This window comes from Maylandia zebra, linkage group LG10, assembly GCF_041146795.1.
Source record: "Maylandia zebra isolate NMK-2024a linkage group LG10, Mzebra_GT3a, whole genome shotgun sequence".
Lineage (NCBI taxonomy): Eukaryota > Metazoa > Chordata > Actinopteri > Cichliformes > Cichlidae > Maylandia > Maylandia zebra.
In genome coordinates this window covers 18,980,704-19,003,107 of record NC_135176.1, presented here as the reverse complement: position 1 = coordinate 19,003,107, position 22,404 = coordinate 18,980,704, and the positions used below count along the sequence as shown (strand labels likewise).

The 22,404-nt window shown below is 38.1% G+C and overlaps 2 protein-coding genes across 2 annotated transcripts; one reads left to right on the top strand and one right to left on the bottom strand.

Moving 5' to 3' along the window:
* The first annotated feature begins 7,483 nt into the window (after positions 1 to 7,483).
* LOC112430029 (calpain-8) lies at positions 7,484 to 12,067 on the top strand. The gene is made up of 13 exons (XM_024803990.2): positions 7,484 to 7,552; positions 7,629 to 7,895; positions 8,036 to 8,123; positions 8,626 to 8,741; positions 8,842 to 8,975; positions 9,070 to 9,253; positions 9,357 to 9,419; positions 9,582 to 9,667; positions 10,086 to 10,157; positions 10,339 to 10,496; positions 10,644 to 10,801; positions 11,069 to 11,080; positions 11,209 to 12,067. Exons 2-13 carry the CDS (start codon positions 7,662 to 7,664, stop codon positions 11,404 to 11,406), a joined length of 1,503 nt encoding a protein of 500 aa, XP_024659758.2. The 5' UTR covers positions 7,484 to 7,552; positions 7,629 to 7,661; the 3' UTR covers positions 11,407 to 12,067.
* A 2,612-nt stretch (positions 12,068 to 14,679) lies between these two features.
* On the bottom strand, positions 14,680 to 18,542 carry nsrp1 (nuclear speckle splicing regulatory protein 1). Its single transcript, XM_004550170.5, has 7 exons — positions 18,421 to 18,542; positions 17,489 to 17,579; positions 17,235 to 17,291; positions 17,008 to 17,136; positions 16,640 to 16,847; positions 16,408 to 16,510; positions 14,680 to 16,308 (listed from the first exon to the last, which is right to left on the bottom strand). Exons 1-7 carry the CDS (start codon positions 18,438 to 18,440, stop codon positions 15,492 to 15,494), a joined length of 1,425 nt encoding a protein of 474 aa, XP_004550227.2. The 5' UTR covers positions 18,441 to 18,542; the 3' UTR covers positions 14,680 to 15,491.
* Positions 18,543 to 22,404: the final 3,862 nt, after the last annotated feature.

Below are 22,404 nucleotides of genomic sequence, written 5' to 3'. Positions count from 1 at the left end.
GCATACGAGTGCTGTTACTGTTGCCTTGCTATCAACTTGAAGTAGCCTGGCCATTCAAGCACCTCACTGAATACTTGGTCTTTGTGGACCATCTTGTCCAAAGATTTGGTTGTGCGGGGAAATCCAAGTAGAACAGCAGTTTCGGAAATACTCAGAACAGCCTCTCTGGTACCAACATCCATAACACATTCAGAGTCACTTAAGTCACAAGTAAACAGAGAAAATTTATTTTACTGCATAGACATTAGCCATAACCAATGTTCCCTCTAATTTTTCACATGTCTGAGCGAACACACAAACTCCCTGAGCAATCCCTTTGACCACTGTGAGCGACATCAGACGTGTGCACTGTGGTCACGCCGGCATCTTATCCATCCAAGTTACAGTACATGGTTTATTAAAATAATCAAATTGCAGCGTTTACATTTATGTTAGACTACTTTTAATTAACTGCTTTAGCCCACTTACAATAAAAAATTATAAATAAATCTTGTTCATGAGCTGTGTATTGTGTTAACACTATTGGAAGTAAAAATAACTTGAACTCCAATTTCGAAAACACAACTTTTTTTTTATAAAGCTCTGACTTGTATTATAATAATAATAATAATACTATTACTACTACTACTACTAATAATAATAATAATGGATTGCATTTATATAGCGCTTTTCAAGAACCTCAAAGCGCTATACAATTCCACTATTCATTCACTCTCACATTCACACACTGGTGGAGGCAAGCTACAGTTGTAGCCACAGCTGCCCTGGGGCGCACTGACAGAGGCGAGGCTGCCATATCGCGCCATCGGCCCCTCTGGCCATCACCAGTAGGCAGTAGGTGAAGTGTCTTGCCCAAGGACACAACGACCGAGACTGTCCGAGCCGGGGCTCGAACCGGCAACCATGCAATCGTATGAGTATGAGTCTGTGGTCTGGGAGAGAGTCTGTAACTCTCTGTCTGCAAAATACAGTATATAATGACCAATTTTGGGCAATTAATTATATAGTTACTTCTTCAAAAAAGTAACTCAGTTTGGCAAACAACAAAGTTTTTTGCAGCTATTTTTTTTTTTTAACGCAGCCAATGCATTTTTAAATAAACATTTCAAACTATTTACAGAACAATCAGCTGTTCTGCATCAAATCTGATGCCACACAAATTATTTGTGCCACTCCAAAAAACATTTCTGTCCACTATGAGATAAAGGAGAACACAGCCTGATACCTGCAGGCCTGACAACAGGAGATGTATCACTCCTGTAACACCTGTAACATTCAGCAGTCGCCTCATTGTTCTGACACACACAACAAAACTATTGACTACACTGCACACTGACTACACAAGATTTGCGCTAAACGTCTCAAATCTCTCACATCTCAAAACACCGCCGTCACTCCTAAAACTTCCCCCCGTTTCTTAACAACAAGATGCCACGTTGCCATATCATTTTTTGATTGGTCGACATGGTACTTTTTTGGACCAATAGGAAAGGTGGGGGGTGGAGTTTGTTTTTGCTCACAGGCTTTCGAGCGTTTTCCTTATAAAACGCCGTTTTTACCGTTTCTTCCCGCAGTAAACATAAACAGTACTCAGGAAGAAAACCAAACATTGCATATTTTTATCACAACTCTGGTTTTACGTGGCCTATCAACACAATTTAAAAACTGGTATAAAGTCAACACTTTTTCTGTCAATTGTTCCGTCTGTCCTGCTCACATCTCCAATGCTTGTACACGTTGTCATTAACGTGGCTTCACTCCACATCAGCCACGCCGCTTTGCTAGCTAAAACACCGGTGTCGGCACCAGAGATGGGCAGTAACGCGTTACTGTAATCCGATTACTTTTTTCAAGTAACGAGTAAAGTAAGGGATTAGTATTGCAAAAACGGTAATTAGATTACCGTTACTTTCCCGTAGGAACGCTGCGTTACTGCGTTACTAAAACCGTTATTTTTTTTGCGAGAATGTCTCATGACAGTGACGGAAGCGAGTGTGATGTTCGTGACAAAAGCTGTGTGCAGATCAACAGTGGATCATATATCCAGTGCGGGAGAGATTATGAGCGTGCAGCGTTTAAAGCGTGGAAGTACTGACCTTACTTTGAGTTTGATTCCATAAAAAGTGACAAAAACATTAGTTTCCGTTGCGCGTGGGAAGAAAACTTCTTTTTACAGCGAAAAAAAACCCCCTAAACTTCCAAGCAAGCACCAAGTGCGCTACCACGTAATGGGAAACTCACAGAGAAACTCGCGGATTCTTCCACTGACCGCTGCGGCACACCTGCACCAGGGTAAACCTCCGCCTACGCCACTCCTGCTTTACAGGTGAAAATAGAGCAAAAGGACCGCTAGTCTTTGACTTTATTTATTTTCTGCTGTGTTTTACTTGCATCTATTTGAAAGAGTGAGTGTAAACACACAAAAAAATTTATGTGCTGGAATGTGCAGAAAATAGGTTTAAATGTTAAACAAATTTCTTCCAGTCAGAGAATGTTGCATATAATTTAATTTTTGCTTGATGCATAAAGTTAAAAGATTAAAACTAATAAAACAAGTTTTAAAAAGGGACTTTTCCATTTGATTACATTTTGTATGATGTATTATGCAGAAAAAGTAGAATTGGGCTGAAAGATCTATCGCTTTATTACCTATTCAGGTTGTAAATCGTGCTTTTAAAAAGTAACTAAGTAACTAAGTAATTAATTACTTTTGAAAATAAGTAATCAGTAAAGTAACTGGATTACTTTTTTGGGGAAGTAATCAGTAATTAGTTACTGATTACTTTTTTCAAGTAACTTGACCAACACTGGTCAGCACATAAGGACGCTGTCATAGCCTGTCAATGACGTTCGCTGCGTATATACGTATCGGCTGAACTATGGGATAAGGTGGCATCGTTCTAATCCCATATGGGAGCAGCCAGTCACTTACTGACTAACACTGCAAAACATGATTGTTGAAGTATTAATTTGAATTTCAATTCAGGTTAGTTTTTTTTTGTGCACAACGCAGATTTTGGACATAACCCTAACAAATTTAAATTGAAAAAAAAAAAGCCTCTTTTTTTTCTTTCAGTGGTCCATCATTTCTATGTACAACTAGACCCAACAAAATCAGGAGACTTGCTGTTACAGGAATAACGTCTTCCTTCACCAATGGGAAAGCAGGACATTTTCTGTCAGGGTGACAAGGCTGACAACATAACCCTTTTTGATTTGCTTGGAGAATCACCGTAGACCAGTTAATCTTTTGTGATCAGTCCCTTCTACCATTTTTTCATATAAATATGACTGCAACATAGACATTCACCATGTGACACCTCCACTGTCTCACCATTTGTTTTCAAATAATTTCATTAAAAAGGCAACAACAATATAAACGTGGTTCAGATGGATGTACTACAAAGCAAGTTAAAACATATCCAGCTCTCTTTGCATCATCTCACTTAATAAAAACTCAGTAGGAGGTAACTGTTAGAAAGAAGTTTTTTGATAGTTTCTTTTTAACATTGATTCCAATATATGCTAATAATAGAGTTGATACACTCCTCGTTAGATATAAGCACACAGTGTGAAGGGTTAACTCAGAGGCAGGAGAGGTAAATGGCTAAACACTTACACAGTTTCAAATAGGGAGAGGCTGCTTTGACATTTTGTGAGCAGTGTTGCCAAGGGAAGCAACAGCTTTGCACATGCACAATTCATTTGCAGTTTGTACGCATAGGGGTGAATATCTCCTGCTCCGACATAAGGTAGGGGCGACTGCTGCATGAGGACTAGCTGCCACCTGCCAAGTTTTCTCACACAGGACAAGATCCCTGATTGGAAACCCAAGACCACTGACATGCAAAAGGTCACAAGGAGAACACAGTGGAATTTGCTCACCCATAGCCAATCACAAACATTTCCCGATGTCATGTGTCTAATATATGCTTTGAGTTATGAACTGTAATTCACTTCTCTGTGTGCAAACTGCCTGACATACAGAAGTCCACAGCTTTGCAACCCAACTATTTAAATGCATAATAATAAAATAGATTATCTCCTGAACTCCTGAAAAAGAACACCACATAAAGTGTATTATGACAAATAGTGATGGGAATTGAGAAGTCTGCTTGTCTAACAGTCCCACTTATCTGTTAGTGTGTCAGAGGAGGAAAATACCGGTGCAGACAATATGCTTCTTAGTATTGGTGGTAACTCTCAAAGGCGGGTATTAAGAACCGATAAGAGTATCGGCAAGGAATTAAATCAATACGTAATATTTGTAACGGAATGAGAGTCAGAAAATTATTATCAGTTCCCATCCCTGATGACAACACTCATCAACTTTCTTAAACTGGTCTCTAGCCCAGGCTTTCTGTTTCAGGATTTGTGCATCTTCAAATCTAAGGCAGCGTTTGATACCTAATTTCCCTCTTCTGCACATAACAGGTTAATGCAGTATTGTCTACTCCAATCAGAGACCTTACAGTGTGACCAGGTCATTCAAAATCTCTTAAGTAGATAATCTAGATAGCACCGCTATGTACTATGAATAAAAGAGTTACTGAAATTTTTTTCATTCATTGTTGAAGTAAAAATGGTAAATGGTCTGTATTTATATAGCGCTTTACTAGTCCCTAAGGACCCCAAAGCGCTTTACAAAACCAGTCATCTACCCATTCACACACAGGTGATGGCAAGCTACATTGTAGCCACAGCCACCCTGGGGCGCACTGACAGAGGCGAGGCTGCCAAACACTGGCACCACCGGGCCCTCTGACCACCACCAGTAGGCAACGGGTGAAGTGTCTTGCCCAAGGACACAACGACCGAGACCGTCCAAGCCGGGGCTCGAACCGGCAACCTTCCGATTACAAGGCGAACACTCAACTCTTGAGCCACACTGTGGTGCTTACATGCGTGTTAACTCTGAATATTACCTGGTTCAGGGCAGGTTATGTGCTCAACAAATTGTATGTTACCATAGGGATCTAGTCAGGAGAAAAGAACCACTTTCATGAGGCATTCGAAGTCTGATTTTAGGCCAAACATACCTCAGTAACCCATTAATCTCCCTTTGTAGTACACCCCTCAGTTCAATGACTTAGATTAGAGGTGAGGCACAGCAGACAGCTCAAGGCCTGTGCCTCGCAGCTTTGTGGAGTTTTGTCTGCAGAGGGTCCTAGTGCTGTGGAAAACGTCACGCCTCATTCCTGTACCAATGACTCCACATCCTGGAGACCCCCAAGATTGCAAGCCTGTTGCACTGACTTCTCACGTCATGAAGATGCTGGAAAGACTCATCCTTGACCAGCTCTGACCTATTTTCAGGCTACATCAGGATCACCTTCAGTTCGCTGCAGGTTGATGCGTCTCTTGTGTCCTGGATTGTTGATTACCTCACAGGAGGACCACAAGATTACAATATCACCGTACGTTCTCTATCATATTGAGACTATCTCTCCACTCCGTTACATATTCCATATGTAATGAGGAGACAGTGCAATTGAAGCCAGAGTTAATTTACCAACTTGTGCATATATACACAGCACGCCTCCATTGTGGTCATGAGAGGCGACCATGATCAGTGGTCACCTCTCATGACCATGATCAATGGACATGACATAAGAATTTACATATTATTGATCAAGGAACTGACCTCCCAGCCCATTGTTCATTCAGTGGGCTGGTTTCAGTCATTATGCAAATGTATTGTTTATAAGATTGTGGAAACCTGCAGTCAGCTGAGACTGAAGAAGTCACTTGGACGAGTGACGAAACATTTCTCCCACTGAAAATGCTACGTCCATAGGAACAGAATCAACTTTTGGAGAATTACTTACCTGGATGATTGAGCATGCATCAAGACGACATTTAACTCATTCACTGCCAGCCATTGGCAGTGAATGAGTTAAACCCATTGACTCATTCACTGCAATTGACGGCTATAGACGTCAATGGCAGTGAATGAGTTAACAATATTTCATAATAAACTTTATTGTATTTTATTACAAAAGCAAGAACTTAAAATTGCATTACCTCATCATCTAAAACCTGAGACTTGGTGATGTACAGGATTCCTATACAGTATCTGCATTTTTACAGACACATCACTGTACATTACTATCACAACCACAACACTCTCTCTCTCATTTTCTTCTCTCATTCCAACTAAATGAACATTTCTACAGGTAACAATCACAACCACTTCAACTAAATAAGATTTTCTTGTTTGTTTTTTTCAGTCGACATTTTCAGGGAACATGATATGGTATTAGCTTCGGGCAGCAAAGAAATATGTCAGGCATCCTTTGTTACGCTAACATGTTAAAACATGGTAAAATGTGTGTGACAGCTCTACGATAAGAGCGAGCTTGTTTCAAACTCCAGGCCAAATGCACACCCCATATTTAAGTGAAGTACAAGAAAAACAAACGCAGCAATCACTATTTGTGTAGGCACTGCTGGAAAAAGACATACTGAGATGTATTTATTTGTATTGATCACTGTGTAGAAATGTGGTTAAATGATTGAAACACTGGAAACTGATCTGCTCACTGTAACTCAGCCAACAGTTTTGTCAAAACATCAGTTTTAATGAGGAACAGAAATAATAGTTTTAACACACTCCTCCTCATATTTCTGCCTCTTATTCCAAAAACATGAATATGATAGTGGTAAATATCACAACCACATTAACGAAATAAGGTAAAATGCTCATGACAGTTGTCCCAACTTCTAACAGCCATCTAAAACTTTTTGTAGGACCAATGCCCAACATGTAATAAATAAATATATAATTTCCTTTATTTGATTTCAAACCCCAAAATTTACTGTCATTACCTCAGCCTTTTTTCTGCCATAATACCAATACAAGTTTCCTTTTCTATTTACTAAATAAGACAAACATTAACCCGAGTGACCAGCTGGAAAGAAAAAAAAATAACTACTGGTAATGTTTTTAATTACATTTAATAATTTTAACTGAAAGATAGACTCAACAGGATAATGTAGTAGCAGCAGCACCTTTGAAGAAGATGATATTTTAACATGTTCTCCTAAAAGACGTGGAAAACTTCATTCTGATCACAAAAACAAAGCAAACAAACAAACTGTATTTATTTATTCAGTTATATTGTGCTAAAATGAAAACACTACATTATTTGATGCCACAGTGTGCATGGTAAGAATGTATATACAATTTTTTTTCTAATACAAGTGTAAGCACAGCAAATTATTGAAAGTTAGACTTCATGCCTGGTTGTTGACTGTGTGTGAACATGTCCAAACCCATGCTGGATTTCAGCAGATGGAGCAATATGCAAATTACAAGAAATCAAATTATCAGGTGTCATGGTTTTGCACCTGTTTTTTCCAGAGAAAATCTATTTTGTTGTCCAACCCATTCCTCTCAGCCACAGCCTATAATAGCTGTTCTACATTTTTGGGGGTGGGATTTCAAACTTGCGTAAGACAGTGTGAATATAAGATGCTGCACATATCACATTTGGCAATTCCAAGGTGCTTCTCTTGCAAGGAAGAATCAGTTGCTTGCCACCGTGCACAGGTAATAATCTCTGTTCTTTCAAGAAAAACCTTTAAATTAGAGTTTTGTGTTTCTGAATTTTTTTTCCTTGCACCAGAATCTCTCTGAAGACTTCGTCATCATCATCATCATGGCTAAATCTGAAACTTGTCTCGTCAACTTGCGTTACCCAGATGGCAGCGAGGGAAGCCCCTCCAACCCTGCCAAGTTAAAAAATCAGGACTTCGCTCAGATAAAAGCTGACTGCCTCCACAAAGGAGAACTGTTTGTGGACAATGAGTTCCCACCAAACGGTCTTTCTTTGGGTGACCTGCCTGATATGAGTTCCTCACAGGAGAGTGAAGTGAAATGGCTTCGACCAGCAGTTAAATCATTTTAATTATATTTATTTTTCTTTCACTTTCAAATCTGATGGATTGTTAGTTAGCATTTATGTACAGTAGGAAAAACAGATTCTTTTTAAATGCTTGTCAACATCACATTTTTCTCCACTGTCTTTTCAAGGATTTATTGAGAGAACGAGGAAAGAAGGATCAGCCTGCTTTCTGTACAGATGGTATGTCACGATTTGACTTTGGACAAGGCAACGTGGGTAAGCAAAACTTTCTTATTTATAGCTAATGACAATGACAACTATGTTCCACAGTTCAGTTCATTTTTATTTTAAACATGTACGTTCACGATCATTACATAATATCATTCCATTTTTTTTGAAAGGGAGTAGGTAGACGTACACACTTATTTGGCCCTACCCCCTCAAATTTTACATCTCATTCATTTAATTTTCTTTTAGTCTTAAATTAAACAAACAAATGAAACCAAAACAAAACAAAACCAAAAAAAAATCACAATATAGTTTCTTTCATATAAATAAAGACAGAATGTGTAAATATGCAGATTCACAAATAATGAAACCAACAAACCAAAACATCCCTTCAATTACGGTCCTGTGTTAACCCCGTTTTCTTCATTCTTATATTTGTTTAAAATTAGTTTTGGTTTATGTTGTTACTTTCTTTTATTTCTGCTTTTAGACTGTTCCATAATTTAACTCCATCAGCTTGAGAAAACTATTAGTTTCCTTCTTTTATCAGGTAACTGCTGGTTTGTGTCTGCAATATCTGCACTGACCTTTCAAACAAATCTGATGGAACAAGTTGTACCAATGGATCAGTCCTTTGAGGATTATGCAGGAATATTTCACTTCCGGGTAACAAAGGATTAATAAATGTGTCTAAAGAATACTTTTACAAAACAGAAACACAACACACTGGTTATTAATCCTTATTAAGCTGTTTTCTCTGTTTCAGTTCTGGTGGTTTGGAAAGTGGGTAGATGTTGTCATTGATGACAATCTGCCAACGAAAAACAAGCAGTTACTGTTTGCGTCCTCGAAATGTGGAAATGAGTTCTGGGCTCCTCTGCTGGAGAAGGCATATGCCAAGTACAGAACCACGTCACACACTTTCACGTAAATCAGTTCAGAAGGTTCAGAAAAGATTTACAAATATTTTTCTTTCTCTGTGTGTCTCCTTCAGACTTTGTGGTTCATATGCAAACCTGCGTGGTTGGTCATCATCAGATGCCTTCAAAGATTTCACTGGAGGTGTGAACCAGATTTACTATCCCACAGAGCCCAACGCACCGAGTTGCGATGAGCTTTGGCTGACACTAAGCAGAGCCACTAAGTGCAAATCACTGATTTGCTCTTCGACTAAAAAGGTGAGAAATAAATTTCTAGAGAAACAATAAAACAAAACAACAATAATTAAAATCAAAACAAAAGAACCCTCAATACATAATTTATCTTGCGTGTCTTTTCCAGGATGCAATGGCCAACAATGGATTGGTGATGAGGCATGCCTATTCTGTCACAGGCATCACTGAGGTAAATTCTTGAGTTTCAAAAGTATATTCCATCTAGGAAAGGGGCTTTTGGTACGAGGTTAATTGCAGCAAAATTGTAACAGTGTCAATTAAAGAATACTTGGTGATAATGATAAAGAAGAATTTCGTTTAAAAAAAAAAAACTTTATTATTTCATCTGAAGGTGGAATTAAACGCCTCTAAAGTACGACTGGTGCGAGTCATGAACCCATGGGGCAGACGGGAGTGGAACGGAAAATGGAGCGACAAGTACTTGACTTAATCAAACAACAAACAATGTCCATATACCACTGACAATGACACAATTTTTACTAGTGTTGCACCTACACATAATCAACTCATTATTATTATTATTATTTAATTAAAAGCTGTTTTTTTACAAAACCACAGCACTTGAATTTCTAAACATGAGATAAACAGTATAGTTGGAACAACATCAGTGGTCAATCAAAAAAAGAGTGAGAGAGAGAGAAAACACATATGCGTGCTGTGCAAAATGAAAATGGCCAGACATCCACAGAGAACAATAGTGGTGGATGACCACAGGATGCTTTCTGTTATAAAGAAGAACAACTTAAGAACTTCAAGACAAATGAAATTGTAAATTAGATATATCTGTTTTGCTGCATTAAAGTCTGTCATTAACTTATTTGTTTTGTGTTCTCAGGTCAGATTTGTGGGACAAAGTAAGTCCAGAAGTTAAAAAAAAGTGTTTCGACCGTGACGACGGAGAGTTCTGGTAAATTAGAAATTTTGCACACTGTTTACTCTCAATATTTTAAAAAAGCATTTTAAAAACTCAAAAACAAACAAAACAATCACACAATCATTTTGATGCATTACTAAAGAGTTTATGTCTTACTGCTTGATATTTAATGTTTATTTCCTATTTTATCTCTATCTGCTCATCTGGCTGTCAGGATGCAAATGGAGGACTTCTGTTCCTGTTTTGCTAAAGTATACATCTGCTGTGAGACCCCTAACTTTCTTGATGGAGACTTAAAATGTCAGTGGAATTGCATGATTTACGATGACAGCTGGGTAGCAGGGACATCTGCAGGTGGCAATGTGAAACACTGTAAGACAAGTTCATTCCTTTCTAAACTTTAACTATCACTAAAGGAATATTTTGGTTTTTACATTTTTCATTTACCTGTACAAACACAAAACCCACCATAAATTTCTAAAACCTGTAACTAACAAATAAACTGTTTCCTCTCTGTAGCCACCTTTGCAACAAACCCTCAGTATCGCATTCGAGTGACTGTTATAGACAAGAAGGAGCCAGGAGACAAAAACATCATGCTCTCCCTGATGCAGAAACCTCATCAGGGAAATCGCATTGAGATACACCGCCACAAAACTACACTTACCATCTATAAGGTATTCATTCTGAATCCGCTTCCTTTAATTTAAATAATTGTTAAATACTGCAACTGACTACCAAAGGACAAGAAACTAAATCTTTAAAACAATTGTATCACCCTGTTATTAAAACACAAGCGCTTTTCCTAATTGAGCAGCTGAGTTAGTAAGACAATAACAATAAAAAAATGCCTTCACTGATTTCACATTCATTAAAGTTACTATGGAAAATGGTTCCTGCGAAACAGTTTAATGATATTATTCTTACCATTTTCCAATTAACAGATTCCACCAGGGGTAAGTGCAAACAATAACAAATATATGAAACTTTGACTGTGCACCGAAAGTAAATTCAGCATTTTAATAACAATGTATACTTAGACTCAGAAGAGTATTTCACTAAAGTTCCTTCATATTTCTCCCAGACCCCACAAGGACGCCTGCAACAGGATTTCTTTCAGAGGAACAGGCCTGTGAAGGCAGAAAAGACTTACAGCACTCGGCGAGATCTCACTGAACTCCACAGTCTGGAACCTGGAGAGTATGTGATCATCCCATCCACCAATGAACCCAACATCACTGCAGATTTCGCTCTCGCTGTCTACACCAAGACTGATGAATAAGATCATGTAAAGAATCCTTCACATAATGAAGGATTAATATGATTAACTCAGGATAATAAAATACATGAATTATTTACTTAACAAAAGACACCATAGGGTAATTTCCTATTTGTTAGCCAGACATCAGGTGTGTTATCTCTGCTGGCTGTGAAATATGGGCGGTGGGGTTCAAAATGGTCACATGAGTCATACTGTCTCATAAAATTTTTTATATGAGACATATAATTTTTTGCTGGGCATTTCTATTTATTTCACAGCCTGCATAGGCAAAATGCAGCCATGTAGTGCATTTTCTGCACAGATAACATAAATGCTGATAAATAACATGAATTTATCCATACCCAAAAGAAATAATAGGCTAAATGATTAAAATATACAAAGATAATGCTACTGATAGTTGGCCAGGTTCATCAATTTCTATAAAACAGAATAATGATTATGTAAAAGAATAAGTTCTGTGGACACTGGGAGTTTAGTTTGAAGAAGTGATGTGGTGATGCAGTGGATAAGGTTCCTGGTTTAATGTCCTGATCTTCTGTGTGGACTTCGAGTGTTCTCCCCTTTTGAGGACAGATTCCCACATTCCAAAGACACGGATCTTCACTGGTGACTCTAAACTGGCTTTCACAAAGAATAAGAAAATAAAACAGCTCTGACTCTGTCTATTCTCATTTTCCCCTCTACTTTCAATAGAAAATATTATTTGCAACATTAAGTGATGTCATCCTCAGCATAAACCGTTACACACACTGTGCTGCCATAAGGAAAATATTTATAAGGTAAAAAGAAAAGTTGGAAAATTACACAAGCTTGTGTAGCTTATTAGTTTAGCTTAATATGTAACCCCAGATAATAGTATGTTTTGATGGCCAATTAGCAGCATTCTATAAAGGGCTGCCAGTCAGAGGTGGGTAGTAACGAGTTACATTTACTCCGTTACATTTACTTGAGTAAGTTTTTGGAAAAAAAAAGTACTTTGAAAGTACCTTTTTTGCACGATACTTTTTACTTTTACTTGAGTACATTTGTGAAGAAGAAACGGTACTTTTACTCCGCTATATTTGCAAAATTTAACTCGTTACTTTTTTAAAAAATAATTAGTTTAACACATTAAATAACATGCCACCAGTGGAGTTTCCGGTAACTTTTTTACCAATCAGATGTGGCCATGCAGTCACATGACCAATTTGAAACACAAACACATCCTCCAACCACACACACCCTTATTTTGCTCCGTTGAGGTTTATTTCACACCTCAAACATTTAGTAAACAATTAAAAATGACAGGTAGTAATAAAATAAACTACTAACTCTTTTACACTATGTCCACACCTACACGGGTATTTTTGAAAACGCAGCTGTTTCGTCCACACGTAAACAGCGTTTTGAATCACCGAAAACGGAGATTTTTTAAAACTCCTTTTTTGCGTTTATGTGTGGACGAAGAATACAGAGTTTGTCACACAACGTCAAAGGTATGTACCTTTTTTTCACGTCACACTGTGCGCCACGTTATTGTTTACATGAGATGAATTGCAGAATGCCGGATAGAGACAAAATACTGTTAATCTGACTATCTTCAGTTTTTACAGGCTTACATACACACGCAGTTACTGTCCCTCCATTTACAAAGGCAGAGGCATCACGTTGTGAATATTTTATGTGTAGTTGTTTTTTTGCCTGTGTAATAATATTCAACATTGCTATCAATACATTTGTCAAAAAATGCCTCTCTGTGCAAAAGGGGTTCAAAAACATAAACAACTGTGGGATACAGTTTGTCTGTGATTTGAACCAGGGGAACAAATCACGGCAGGATCAGCCTGATATTATTTGTATCCCGCTGTAACTTTACTGTGTAAAGAGCAAACATCTCCAACATGTCAGGAGTAGTTAGTCATTACAACAAGTGTTTGTGAACTAAAAATCAAGAATGTGGGATACTGTTTGTCCGGGATTTGAACAGCCCAGCGCGTGCTCCCGACGCAGGGAAAACCAATTCTGCTGACGAGACCTACCTTGGCACTTGTGCAGGTGAAGCCAAAGGGAAGACATGCTTCATCATATTTTATAGTCTTTGGCTTAGAATGAAGTTGGTTGGAAACATACTCAGCGATGCTTCATCTCCTGCTTTGCGTTTCTGTGGCCGCCTGTGCTAGCAGTGTCCAAGCGTTTTGGTTTTTTCCCCCCTTTTCATACCGTGCCTCCCCTGCAATGGCTCTGCGCCCCCCCCCCCCCCCCCCCCCCCCCCCCCCACACACACACACACACACACACACACACACACACTTTGGGAAGGTCTGAGCTAGCCCAACTGCAGTAACCCTACAAACTGCTGTTTAGTTTTCTGCCTAAATTTATGTCAGAAGTGATACCAGAGCTGTACGTTTTAATCTTTTCAGAAATCTCTCAGTCAGAACATGTTATATTATCTTTAGATGGAAACGAGCGAGCTAATGCCCTGCTACCTTCTAATTCTGTTATACTTCATAAATCCTGTTTTCATGGATGCCTGGATTTTAAACTTAATTGTTACACCGGGTAGAGCAGCCACAATGCTCATTTTATTAAAGATCAAAGAATTTAGACAGTTTTTTAATGTGATCTTTTTTGTCCATTTCCTTTCATAATTTTCATAATACAAAATGTTATCATTATTCAAGTTACCAGCAATGGCTAGCAAAAGTTCCATTCATAAACTATTAGGGTGCCATGGTCAGATAGGTATACCTGCTAATTAGTGCTTAGTAACTTTATAACATACTAGAACTAGGTTTTAGAGCCAGTTTAAGGGGTGCAGTTTGGGGGGGGGGGGTTTTCAGAGGGGGGGATTACTTGGGGAATCCCCAAAGTATTTAGACCAAAAAATGTAAACCATTTTCTTTATTTTTCCTTTTTTGTTTAATATTGTTGTGACACAAATGAGCAAACTGATTATTTGACAGTTAACTTTCCTACATTCTATTACTAAGAGGTTGGATGAAGTTAGGATCAGTCAATCAGTGATCTAACTTCCTCAACAGTGATCAATATCTGTGTTTGAGCAAATTATACATTAAAAAAATGCCCATGTTAAGTAAAACATATTGTGAAATAGGCATAATAGTGACTCAGCAGCATTAATGGTGAAAGCAAATAAATATGTTTAACTGTCAATTCTCTATATCTCCAACTTTCCTTTGCAATGATTATATAGCAATAAAAAATGATACCCTCTGAATTCTCTTTTGTACTTATTTCAGTATGTAATTAAGACTGACCAGGAGCAGTAGAAACTGTGAATCAGACCTTATTTTATTAGTCCATCACTGAATACACCAGAAAAATAAAAAGTGAATGAACACATCACCAGTTCAGAAGTCAAATCTGCAGTTTAGCAGCTGAGATAAAACGTACGATTTACACTCATTCATTTAGGACAGGATACAAGAGGCTCTCTAGAAAAAACCCCTCATATTCAACATTTTTATTTTTACAAAGATAAAACACAAATCTGCATTTCTTTGCCAGGGACTGTGAAATATTTGCACACTTTCAGTCTGTTCATTGTATGGTGGTTACAGGAAAAGGTTGGTAATGTACTATAATCATATTAATGTTCCATGAAAAGACTATAACCAACAATAAACTTACCCTACTAACAAGTACTGTCATCTTACTCAGTTTGAGCTTTACTGCTGTTCAGAAACATTATGAAGATCAAAAATCCACATTGCTGCAGTGGGAGGATGGTCTTTAAAATGAACACAAACATTGCAGTTCATCCTGTTCTATTCTTAAAGCCCCACTAGTCCACCATGTATGCATTAATCCACAGTGAAAAATAGTCCTTAAAAATACATTTTCCCAATTTCCTCCAGTTTGAGGATTTTCCCTCTAAACATTTAAATAAGTCTCTTACATACAGCTTCATGTTAAGATGTTAAAATGTTTATTTTTCAGTAGGAACCACCCTACAGGTTCAGTTAGCACTAACTGTTTAAAGAAAAAAAAATCATTTGCTTTTTTAAGGGATGTCTTTTAAACAAAATATAAATATTCTCAAAACACAGAGTGCAGTTTGGAGATGTTTTCTGTGTGTGCTCTCAGTCCTCCTCTTTCTCGATATAGCTTTTAGATGCAGAGCGGGCCATCTGCCTGGCCATGTACCTCTCTCTTGCCGAACTCACAGTCTGATCTGTGCTGCGCTTTGCAAACTTGTTTGTCTTCTCTTCCGCTTCCTCTTTCTCCTCGCCTTGATTTTTCTGCTCATCTTTGTTCTCTATTGTGCATTCAACTTCTTCCTTCCTTTCAAGTTCATTTTCTTCCTTGTTCATGCCCTTCTCCTTCTCTGGTTCCTTCCGTAGTGCCTGCTCTTCCTCCAGATGTCTGTCTTTCCTCTTGTCTTCATCCGGTTTCCTTCTCTTTTCCCTCTCCCCATTCTTATCCCGTTCTCTTTCTCTGGAGCTCCTCTCCCTCTTTCCATGCCTGTCGTCCCTTTCGGTATCACCTCTGCCTCCTCTACCTCTGTCGTCTTCTCTACCTCGGTCTCTGTCTCTCCTTCTATCTCTGTCGCTTCTTCTTTCTCCATGCCTGTCATCTCTTTCCCTTCCCCTGTTTCTGTCTCTTTCTCGCTCTCTCTCTCTATTCCTTGCTCTGTCTTGGTCTCTGTGGCTCTTTTTATGTCTGTCTCGCTCCTTCTCCTTTTCCCTCTCCTTTTCATCACCGCTCCCTGATGAAGGTGACCTCTGCCTGTACTGGCGTTTTGAGTGTGCAGAGCCGCCCCCAGGCTTGCTAAACCCAGATTTCTGCTCATGTGCCTCCTCGATGTCACTGCTTGAACTTGGGATATTTTCATTGGATGGAGGCGAGGAAGCAGGTGAAGTCTTTTCTGTGTCTTTTGAATCCTTTGAAGTTTGAGGTCTGTAAAAGAAACAGTGATATAATAAAGACTCCGAAAAAACAAAAAAAAAAACATGCACATGTTCATCGGTGAGCAAGTAATGAGAAGCTATGACTGACTTGTTCGCAGAGCGATCTGGTATTGCCTCCTCTCCTACAGTCTGATTCAACAGGTGCCGATAAAAGCCACTCAGGTCTTTTTGTTTCTTCACATCCAAAGCAGCTAAGTAAACACAAATTTTAACAAATCACACATACTTTGTATTTAAAATATCCAAAATGCTCAAAGATTACAAAAAGTTGCATCAGTCATTCACAGACATTAATAACAACTGCTAAGTATCACTCCAACCTTCCATCTCTGCCTCTCTCTTCTCTCTCTCCTCCTCCTCCTTCTGTTCCTGCAGTTTTTGCCTATAGGCGGATGTAACATAAGCCTCTTTATCCGCAAACTTCTCTCCCTCTGCTTCTCTTTCCTTCTGAATCTTCCTCTCCTCCCTTCGTTCTTGCTCTTTCTTTCGGTCCTCTACTGCTTTCATTAACTGGTGGATATATTTTGGCTGTAACAAAGAGAGACAGACAAATTTTCATCTCATATATTACGTCAAATGGACATCAGAAAACAACTTGAACCGAACAGCAGCACTGAGGTTTTGTTACTACTCCAGCTGCTTAGTTTTCAAGCACAGCTTTATAAGCATTCAGCATAAATTAATTTACCTTTTTGTCTGTGCCTCCCAGGATTTTTTTGCTGGTCTCTAGTCTCTGTTTTTGAATGTCATCGTACACAGCATCGTAGTCATATACAGTACTGTCCTGTTCCAGGGCCTTCTGCATCTCCAGACGCGTCTTCAGAAAGAAGGAAAGTGGAAGACAGAAAGATGAAGGCATCAAATCACTGTTTGTTTGTTTTTAATTTAATTTAATTTTTTAATTTTTCTTCTTACTTGTTTCATCATCTTCTTTTTTATAGATTCTCTCTGCAGGCTTTCCCCAACTGAGGTCTGAGGGAAAAAACATACAAAAATAAATTCAGTATATTTAGAAAGAAGCCTGCTAACAAGCAAGCTAGTTAGTGGATAAACTTCTTTATTATTTATTTTCAGTTTCTTAATAGACAAAATACTTGAATAAAATTCATTTTACTAAGTGACAAAGTACAAATTGTAATGTCTTGTTTATAACAAATCTGTTTACCCACCTCTTCATCGGAGTCATCATCGAATACAGAGGGTTTTGGTAAGGTAGTGGTCTTTGATAATCCCTTCTTTTGTGGCAAAATGAGCCCATACCTGAGGATAATCACGAAACAGAGGTTCTTAAATTAGGATTAAGATTAGGATTCAACTTTGTTGTCATTACACATGTATAAGTACAGGGTAACAAAATACAGTTTACATCGAATCAGAAGTGCAAGAGCAGTAAGTGCAAAAGTGCGATTATACACAGATAAGGGTAGTTTAAAAGGTGGGAATCATTATGAACGGATTCTGACAAATAAGTATACAGATGTTTATATTGCTATACAGAGAGCAAATATACAGATGTACTACGCAAAAACGCACAGATGTATACATGTGTAGAGTTATACAAATGATCTGTATAGCATACAGATTCAACGGCACATTTGACAAGCTTTCACTGGTTATCATAATGATTATGCATCTTCAATGGGGACAACAGCAAAGGCTTTAAACTGACTGTGACACCAAGCAAGCATATTATTTGTTTGTTTTTTTACGAAATAGACCAAATTGTATTTTGAATGACTAGCATTTGCTGTGAACTCTTCCCAACTACAACCATCTGTTCGGGTTAAAATAAAATTAAAAAAAATAATAAGCTGACAGAGGAGTGGTAACCATGAAAAACACAAAACGGGTTTTTTGATAACCAACGTTAAGGAGCTGCTGTTTAATAAGTTATGAGAGAGACTAGCATAACGTTAGCATTTCGCTAGCTGGGTCGCTAGCTGCAAGGAGAGCCGACGTTTTTATACAAAACCCCGAGCTGGTACTACACGGCTGATATAGTGAAATAAGCTCTTTTAGCACGACTCTAAGCTTTACCGTAACAACCTGAAACAATATAATAACATGTTGTTATAATCATGCTAGCATGTCTGCAACTCACTGTTTCGTAGGGACCGCCATCTTGCTCCGCTGGCTGTGGACTCGCACAGCAGATTCGACACAATTTCAAGCGGCTACAAACACAAGCTTCAACTCAGCAGGCAGTAAATAAGGTCACCGCATGAAGGAGCCATATCCATGTTTTTGGGGAGTGTTATTTGCTGCTGTTATGGGTTTGACCCTCTTGACAAATGTACGGACTTCTAACGCATAGAGGTAACATTAGATAAACATCTGCATTCTCAATCATCCAGGAAAGTAAATCTCCAAAAGTTGATTCTGTTCATCTGGACATAGCGTTTTGTGGGAGAAACATTTCGTCACTCATCCAAGTGACTTCTTCAGTCTCAGCTTACTGCAGGTTTCCCCAAATCGTACATTTGCATAATGTCTGAAAACAGCCCACTGAAGGAACAATGGGCTGGGAGGTCAGTTCCTTAATCATAATTATGCAAATTCTCATGACCATTGATCAACAACCACTGACCAAAACCCACTGATCAAAGACCACTGATCATTGGCCATGAGTACCATTCACAGAGAGTTGGGGAATTGCTGCAATCACAGCATTGTAAGATGTACCCTTAGCGAAAGATGTACCCTTAGGCCCCCTTCTCGATTCAGAGGAACTGACCTCCCAGCCCATTGTTCCTTCAGTGGGCTGGTTTCAGTTAATATGCAAATGTACTGTTTATAAGATTTGGGGAAACCTGCAGTCAGCTGAGACTGATGAAGTCACTTGGATGAGTGACGAAACGTTTCTCCCACAAAACGCTACGTCCAGATGAACAGAATCAACTTTTGGAGATTAGATAAACTCCGACTTGCTTACCTGGACAGGTAATACATAATTCGGTAATACTGACGCTCATATAAGCTATTATTACAACTCGTGTACATAGAACATGTGTCAAATGTTTAAACTGGAAAAAAAAAAATCATTTTAAGGGAAAAAAATGTCACCTTGAATTTGACTGTAGCCACAGGGACAGGGCCATGTTTATATAGCATCCAAGTTTCAAGTTCAACTTTCAGATTTTCAAGTCGTTTATTTGTCATATAAAGGTATCAATGGCACATTACTACCAGCAGTTAAATTCTTAGGCTCAGAGCCCCCTCAATATTGCACATAGAAAGGTAAAATTGCACACAAGAAACACTTAGATAACAATAAGATGAACTATATAAATAAAGAAAATATATATTTATTTAAAATAAGAAAAGAATAAATCAGTACAGTTTACTATAAATATTGTAGCAGCTGTAGTGGAGAGGTAGTGGTATGTACATGTACAGTGACTGTGCAAAATAAACCCATCTTGGGAACTGAGGAGATCTTTTGGCAGATGAATTTTGTCCCACTCTTGTGTGATATAGGATCTGGTTTTTATTCATGGTAAATGGACTGATTCTTAGCTTGACTCATAGCGCTTTTATACAACATGCCACATTCAACCAAGCTCTGCCCAGCTTTACCACTTTGAAATTCTGCCTCTGTAAGATGCTCTTTTTATATTCAGTTATGTTACTGACATGTTGCAAATAAAACAAGTTAGCCTACTAATTCTGCTGCTGCCGTTATATACATAAAGTGCATGTGCAGCAAAATGGAGTTTGTAAGTGTAAGTATCTACTTGTATTCTATACTGCATATAATATGCTGCATTAGTATGTACCCAGCATTTTACTGAAGCTGAGTTTATTATCGCTACTTCTGCTGGTTTGGTACTGTCACATGTGTAAGTATAGCTACCATGTGAGAACCACAAAGTGACAAGCTCAAAAATGTTTTCAACTTAGCAACCGATAAAGTCTGAGAATTTCCGAGAACAGCTGACCCTCAAGGCCTAGTTTATTACTAAAATTCATCATAAGGAAGTTTGAAATGCTTGTTTTTTCAATGATTTCAAATGGCACTACAAATTGTGATCTGAAAAGTAACTTGTAGGCTAATTAAAGCTTAGTAGCAAATGTAATATGTGCCTCGGAGATGTGGCACTGTAATAGTAAAGTACATGATATTGGTATTTGAGTATAGCATTTATGTTTTATCTACCACTGCTAAATTTTCATTTGCCATGACCATCACTAAAACATGAATGGCTGACTTTTCTACAAAAAGTCAGTCATTACAATGCATTACAATTGTAAGATTTAAATATAATTATTACAATATCTTAATTGTAATTTGTGAAAATATTTACAAACTAGTAAGCCCCTTACCATACATGATTTCACCCCAAATCCAGCACCCTGAGGCTGCTTGCAAAGCGGACAGAAGGAGGCCGAGGACTAGTGAGTGTCATATCCAGGATGAAACAACAAACATCCATGAGTACATCAGGAAGATGGCCACAACTGATCATGTGCTTAGTTAATAGTTTAGGCAGCAGAAAAATATATATTTTTAAAAACCTAATTTACTGTAGCAGAACTGGGCTTTAATATTTTCTGTATTGGTACAGCTCCTTCACCTCCCTAGAGTTGATTCATTAAAGGTTCCTTACCTCCAAAGTGGAAACAAATTCTACAATAAATCACCACAATGACCAAAAACCAAAGTGTACTGAAATTTGTGACCGAACATCAACAAAGTGCAATAGCATGAAAGTAGTCATTTATTATTAAAAACAATGGGAGGCCCATAGGGACGCCTCACATTGCTCAAAGTGCTCCTTAAATAGATGAGTTTTTAACTGTTGAGAAATCAAGTGCTGATAAATCTCAAACACCTTTCATTTATTTTAATTTGATTTGTTTTGTCAAATGCTCTCTTCTAAACCTGTACGTTAATTCATTCCATTAAATAAGATCAAAGAGCGCACGGCTCACCTGTGATTAAAGCTGTAGCTTTCAGTCCCAGCCGCCTCATCTGAGTGACTCTAAATCCAAACACCATTATCTCTTCCGTAATCTGCATCTCATCTCCCCTGTGGCCTTACTGCTAATCCTTGCGATTCACGACCAAACCTGCCTGATAGATGAACGGACTATATGGCGATCAAATGAACTATGCAGTGCTGGTTAAATGGACAGGTAGGTTTACATAAGGCCAGAAGAAGTGCTTTAAGTAACATTCACGTAGTAGGGCTAAGATATGTGGATATTGGTGACTAAAAGAAACATTTTCGCTTTTTGTGCAACAGAGAAAATAGGGAGAAAAGGAACTACCAGTGCCTTTAAGGAAATACAGTGAATTATTGTTTAATGCCTTAGTTTTTGATTTTTAACAATTAAGTCTGTGCAGACGAATGGAGAGAGTGAAACCAGATTTCACAACAGGTAATGGCAGTAGTAGTCCTGGCATGATGAATCTGTGCATACCTCCACGTGCTGGTCTCTGGGCTGTGTTACACTTGCTGATGATGACACACATTTAATATATTTACGTCTGTGGTTTTTGACAGGTTCCTGTTATCCTTGATCTGTGCCCTCAGGCAACAAAGATAACAGTGTAGCTGTACAGGTTTGGACAGGAAGCTACTTGCGTATGCTTACAAAATATCATATGACTGCTGGCTGGTAGACTACAGGAAGGTGCCCCATTTTTTTCTTTTCCCCAGCCTTAAGCATGAGTACAACAGGTTTAGACTAATTCTCTTTAGCCATTTTCTACAAAGGTTTTTCCAATTTAGTCTTGCTTTTCAGATTTGAGAGCAATTTACGAAAGTGGATTTGGTAAAGTCTTTGGTCTCAGATCATTGTAAATTAATTAAACTGACAGCAGCATATGTATAAAAGTATTTTATGCAAATAAACTCTCTTAAATCAATAAACCGCATTAAGAAGCACTTTGAGATCATTATACATCTATCAATATTAATGTCTTTTGCTGCTATATTTAAAATATTAAAGATACAATCTATTTAAAATTAAAGCAGCATGCCTACAGAGTATTAGGATATATTTGTCCTCAAGCTTCATTAGTTTAACTACAACAGTCCTAAAGTAGTAGTCTGTGTGAGTAGTTTCAAGGAAAAGCCAC